The sequence below is a fragment of the Castor canadensis genome, chromosome 7 (genome assembly GCF_047511655.1).
Source record: "Castor canadensis chromosome 7, mCasCan1.hap1v2, whole genome shotgun sequence".
In the NCBI taxonomy this organism is placed as follows: domain Eukaryota; kingdom Metazoa; phylum Chordata; class Mammalia; order Rodentia; family Castoridae; genus Castor; species Castor canadensis.
Genome location: NC_133392.1, coordinates 123,649,931 through 123,656,338, shown reverse-complemented (window position 1 = coordinate 123,656,338; position 6,408 = coordinate 123,649,931). Strand labels below are relative to the sequence as shown.

At 39.6% G+C, this 6,408-nt stretch overlaps 1 protein-coding gene across 1 annotated transcript in view; it reads left to right on the top strand.

Moving 5' to 3' along the window:
- The first annotated feature begins 2,598 nt into the window (after positions 1-2,598).
- Positions 2,599-6,408, top strand: part of Elavl4 (ELAV like RNA binding protein 4) — a 138,405-nt gene continuing 134,595 nt past the window's right edge. Inside the window, exon 1 of the mRNA XM_074080178.1 lies at positions 2,599-2,725. Within this exon, the coding sequence (XP_073936279.1) occupies positions 2,708-2,725 (18 nt within the window). The 5' untranslated portion in view covers positions 2,599-2,707. The remainder of the gene's footprint in view (positions 2,726-6,408) is intronic.

Sequence of the window (6,408 nt, the reverse complement as noted above, 5' to 3'; positions counted from 1 at the left end):
TATACCTGGCACTATTCTTATGGTTTTCTATGTGTTAACTCATTAAGTCCTGAGAACAACCTCCATAAAACTAGTTCTAATATTATACCCATTTTACAATTGAGAAAACTGAGGCACAAAGAAGTTAAGTACCTGACTCCAAATCACAATGTACTAGTGGTAGAGTTAGAATTTGAACCAAGATAGATTTTAGAGACCAGGCTGTTACCTACCACACTAACTAGCCAAATTAATATTCCCTGGAGAGGTGAATTGAGTATTAAAATGGTTATGAAAAGTAAAACTTGCAAGAGTTGTGTCTGAATCACTAAAAGCAACATGCTTTAAGTTTATACGTATGTATATATCTAGCAGTGATATATATTAGGCTAAGAGAGTCAATGCCTCCTTGCCTGTAATCCTCACAACCACACCATGATGAATTTAGTTATAAACTTAGGCAGCTTATTTAACTTCATTAACTTCATTTAAGCTTCAGTTTCCTTATCAGTTAGGTAGAGATGAGACGGTACAGAGTGTTTAGCCCATTGGCTAATTCAAAGTCAATTCCTAATAAATGTCAGTTATTACTATCATTATTGTTTTCAGGCTTTAGAAAGACCAAGTAAGGGCTGGTAGAGTGGCTCACATGGTAGAGTGCCTGTCTTGCAAGTGTGAGACTTTGAGTTCAAACCCTAGTGCCAACAAAAAAGCAGTTATGAAGAAGGCAGAGACAACAACCAACATTGTAATTTAAAAAAAAAAAAAAAGAAAGACCAAGTAACTTGTTCAAGCTGACATATCTTAAAAAGGGCAAAGCTGAGATTTGAACCTCCTTCTGATTAATACCCTAGCTGAAGTGGTTAAGGCTATGTTCTTTACTGTGCTAAATTGCATTGGCATTGAACTTTTGACTGCTGGCCCTTGCCACAATGCTTTGCTCATCGTGGGCATTTTGATAATAATCAGAGATAGTGATACATTAAAACAAACGTGAGTTAATTCCAAAATAATAAACATTTACTGTTGATTTTTAAGATTTAGATAAGCAAAAGAGAGAGAAATAAAACTCATTCACAATACCACCTTACAAAATAACCAGTTGCATTTTCAAAAACAGAATCATTCTGAGCATACAATTTTTTGACCTGCTTTTCTTACTTTGAAATATATTGTGAACATATTTCCATGTTGATAAATATTCATTATATCATTCTTAATGTCTCCAGAAGATTTCATTGTATGATCAATCCCATTTGTTGACCATTAAATACTTTTCTCCAATTTTTTTCATATTTCAAAGATCACTCACTACAGGAAACAAAGAGCCAAATCTTTGAACACTTTAGTGATTATTTCCTTAGGATAAATTTATGAAAGTGGAACTTCTAAGTCAAGAATATAAGTTAGCAGAATTTTGAGTTAGGATATCCCCATCTGCTCAAGAACAAAACTCTTTTGTACTATATAGCCAACAGAGACTGTAGGAAAACAGCTTTTATAGCTGTCAGTGATTGTTCAATTTTAAGGCTACACTAAGAATTAAATCCTCTAAAACTTGGACTGAATGACATAAATGATGGAAAGTGCATAGAGCTTGGCATATAGTGTCAATAACTAATAGCTGTTATTATAGTGGAACCAACCTCCAATTTGTTCTATTTGTCTTCCCAAATCCTTTCACTACCTAGGCCTCCTCTTTGAAGTTCTGGATTTTGTCCAACTCCTAAAAGTAGGGAGAACTGGAGAATGCTGAGAAATGTAAAGAAAAGCAATAGGCTAAGAGTTAGGAGAATGTGTACAATGTTTCTTTTGGAATCCCTTGTGACCCAAGTTAGGTCATCTCTGGACCTCACAACTTTTATCTATAAAGGCATTGGGTAAAATGATCTTAATATTTCTATTTTAATACTTGATACTAAACTTACCTTAATCAAGCAATTCTTACTCATACCAGTATTTCCTGTATTTTGAGTCAAGGTAGATTTTCTTTAGTACCAAATATTCTTAACAATCCAACTTTGAGTTTCGGAGCTCTGAAAATGGGAGTTTTATAATAATGGGAAGGGTCAAAGAAGCCACTTTCCCATGCTTAATGGTCATCTCATTACCTAGCATAGGGTAATACTCTGCAAACATTTGGTATGGTTTAGGAGGCCACAGTGTAACTGAAGGGCTCTCCCAAATCATTCACGCCAACAAACATTTTTAACTGAAATTTGCACAAAAGTCTGGTCATTTTGTGTGGGAATTACTGATGTCAATCATTGTCTCCAATTCTCACTTTACTTTTGATAGGTTTATCTTAGAGGCCAAACAGTCAAACACAGCTTGAAGAATCCACTTAACGTGTCTACATTCCCTGCCAGCAATAGGCCACTTTCCTAATGTCCCTTCATCCAAAAGGAAAGTTTTTTTTTTTTTTTCCTAAGCATCCCAATTTGGTCACATAAACTTCCATACCTATCATCATGTTTTAGCAATAACAGGGGTCCAGACGGTGTTGTGGTGCACTTGAAATATGCACCAGGGTCACCAACCGAACCTGCCTCCGGGTGATCCATCCTCAGTTTCTGCGTAAGGCGCCCCCTGGAGGTGGCGGCGGAGGTGGCTGAGGTGGGCAGGCAAGCCAGCCTGCGAGCCAGCTGGTGCGACTCTGCGGAGGTCCTCCAGCTCGCCGCGCCCTGCCTGGCTCCACTGCCTCCTGCCGGACTGCGCCGCTGGGAAGATGCACCTCAAGAACCAGGTAGCCGCGCTGTAGCTCCCGCAGTGCGCACAGCGCCCCGCCCATTGTCATCCGTGCCCGCGGCCGCCCGGCCACGTGGCCGCGACCTGCCTCTCGCGCGCCCAGCTTGGACACCCCAATCTGGAGGAAAGGGAAGGGCCCTTGCAGCCCTGACCCCGGGCTCCTGGCAGCCCCCTTCCCTGCCCATCTGGCTGCTCTGTCCCCGCGGGGTTCCCGGTCACGCCTAGCTGAGCTCCTGAGACTTTCCCGTCCCCAGGGGCCATCACTGAAACTTGGGTCTGTTGTCCTCTCGTCCCCGTGGCAGATGACCCCGCCGCCCTGCGCCACTCCCCTCCGAGCCGGTCTAGAGGTGGCTTTACTAATGAACTGGTGGCGTCAAAAAGTCGGAACGACTTGGGGCAGCGGGGCCCCAGGGTGCTGGGCGGGCGGGCGCTGATCCCTGCGGGCCCTCAGTATGTGTGGTTCTCGCTAATTGTCACACAGGGAGAACAGCACCCTCGTTGCCTTTTCTCCAGCACAGCCCGCTGCGGACTTGGGACCTGGGATATTTCTAGATGAGATTGAGAGGGAGATTATGCTACACTAATCAGTGCTCTTGTTTTATTTAGCAAAGGGAAATAGGCTCAGGTGTTGGGTAGGGCATATTTGTGTGTTGTAATGTCTCACTTTGGGCTGGGGCTTGTCATATATTTAGGATTTAGTAAACACACGTTCTAAAGTCTTGAACCTGCCAGAGACGAATTTGTTTCGAATGAGACAGAGCTTCCTCGCTCCCAATATATGTTAACAAACTTAAGGAGACCACAGGGAAATGGAGAGGAGGGGTTTCTAGAAAACGACTCTAGGTTTGGGGGGTGGAGAATGAGTCATATTGATCCCAAGCTGTTAGCTGATACTACTCATGGGCGGTAATTCTCATAAAATCTTCCCTCCACGCGATTAAATACCCACCTCCACAGCACAGTTAGTTTGTCCTGAGCTCTATGGGTTGCTGAAAGCCCAACCATGTCCCTTACCTAGTTACCTTATTTTTAGTAGAGCCACTTGAAGAGACTCCCTCATATTACCCTTCTGCATTTGTGTGCCTGGTTTTTCATATTTTATAATACTTGCAAATTGACACTGAACAAGCTTTAACCTCAGTCATTTCAGAGAAGTTTGATGTTTAAAGTGTGATGTGAATGGAGCTCCATTCATGAGAGTAGGCTGTGTGAAGTGTTTTGTAAATGTGAGTGGGCTGAATTTAAAACACTGAATAAAATTAATGTAACAAGGAATCAAAAGTTTCAATCCAGGTGTTTGCCTCTGTGCTTCCTGAAGGAAGTGACAGTACAGTGCGGCAAGGAGCCTGCCCTTGAAGTTCTTTGGTAAGGTGGTCTGTGGCTTGTAGTGTTGACCAAGAGCAAGTCCATGGTTGAGTTTCTACTCATTTTTTTTAAAGCACTAACAAAATCCTGGAGGCTGATGGAGTTGTGACACTCCTACTTGTATAGAAGATTTTTTCTCCCTTTCCTAATTACTTTATGAATATGTGAGGGATTGACATGCAGGTTTTTAGTTGAAGAACTTGTCAGTAATCCTCTTTACTTATCATTAGTGTTAGTCTGAAAACCTTTGCTTGCTTGTTAAGATAAGGTACTTGGGTATAGATTATAGTAGAGGTGAGATTATGGGTTAGATGGGGTGACCTCACTAATTCCTGTAGTTTGTGTGTGTTTTGAGCTAACAGAAAACTCTTTTAACATTTGTGTAGAGGGAATATAATTTTGCATGAGAGATTCTGATTCAGATATTCCTGGTTCAGGTGTGACCTCACCGCTCTGTAGGTATGTGACGGCACAATTAATTTCTTGGTTCTGTTTGTTTTTCCTTTTCCTCTATAGATAGATGGATAGAATACCAACCTAACAAAGTTGATATGGGAATCAAATAGAATACTATATACATACATACATACATACATGCATACATACATACCTATATATGTGTGTGTATGTATAAAGAGAGAATACCATATATATATATATACACACACACACACACACACACAGAGACTGCCATGTAGACACTCAGTAAAACTCCTATTGTTTGTTAACCAAACAAATAGTAGCTGTTGCCATCACTGCTACTACATCTGTATAAAAATAGCTATCCATGGTTGAGGTAGGGGATTGACTCCAAAGGGGTACAAAGGAGGTGACTGAAATATGCTATATCTTGATTGGGATGTTGCCTACAAAGTGTACCTGTTGGTCAAACTCATCTGTGCAATTGATTACATGTGCATTATATCTTTAAAACCTTAATTAAAAAAATTAACCTCCAGATGTGATAGGTAAATGCCTTTGGGAGGCATAATTCTGAATAAAGTAGTGATTCACTTCCAGAGGCCCCTCTGCATAAGGGCACATTTTCAGAAGTTCATGTGGAGTCATAGGAAATTTAGAAAGAAGGTGATTTCATTTTTCAGGTTGATATCAGGAGTTCCCATCCCTGGACAATGATTGATTGGCTTATGCCAAGATTATATCTAATTTGGAACCTAAATATAGTATTAGTTTTTATTAGTAGCTTTTTAAACAAACCACATTAATTGCTTTATTTGATCTAGCAGTGCTCATTTACATAATATATCTATCCAGTAAAGACAATTCCTGAAGTCACCAATTTTGCATCTCTTTCCTGCTTTCAGTAAATTCATTGCATTGTGTGCAGTTAAGTGAGATATGTAAAGTGCTTTTATCACAGAGCATGGTAAAATGGATACATGCTAGTTGTTGCTATTAAAATTAATATGTTCATGGTCATCCTTCTTTTGTAGATCAAAAATCAGTTGATTGATTTTAATATCAATTCACCATAAAGATTCTGTGGAAAGTTTTTGAAGTAGCAACAAGCCAATAATTATTAATAAAATGTTAAAAATAAAATGTCATTTTTCCAACCATAACTGATCATAAACATTTTAGCTTTAATCCTCGGAAATATTGGCAAAAACTACAAATAATTAAAGTAAAAGTGTTTATGAAGAGCAAAGATGTATCCATTTAGGGCCAGGTAATGGCACATGCCTGTGATTCAAGGTTCTTGGGAGGCAAAGACAGGAGAATCACAAGTTTGAGGCCATCCCAGGAAAAATTAGTGATCCTATCTTAAAAACAAAATACAAACAAAAGAGCTGGTGGTGTAGCACAAGTGGTAGAGTACTTGCTTAGCAAGCACGAGGCTCTAGGTTCAAACCCCCGTACTGCCAAAAAAAAAAAAAAATATATATATATATTTACTCACTCATAGTATTACATAAATGAGGCAGTCATTGACAGTTTTTCTCTTTTTTTTTTGTAATTGGGAACTGGATTTTTTTAAATGCCTTCTTCTTTTGATGTGACAACATAATGAGATGAATTGACCAGGCTTGCTAGGGCTGCCATAACAAATATTTAAGCCATAATAGGTGGCTTAAACGTGAGAAATTCATTTCCTCACAGTTCTAGATGCTAAAAGTTGAAGATCAAGATGTTGGCAGAGTTGTTTTGAGACTTCTTTCCTTGACTTATAGATACCATCTTTTCTTTGTCTCTTCATATGATCTTTTGTGTCCCAATTTCCTCTACTTTAAGGACACCAGTTCTATTGGATTAGTGCCCGCTTGTATGACCTCATTTTATCTTATTACCTCTTTA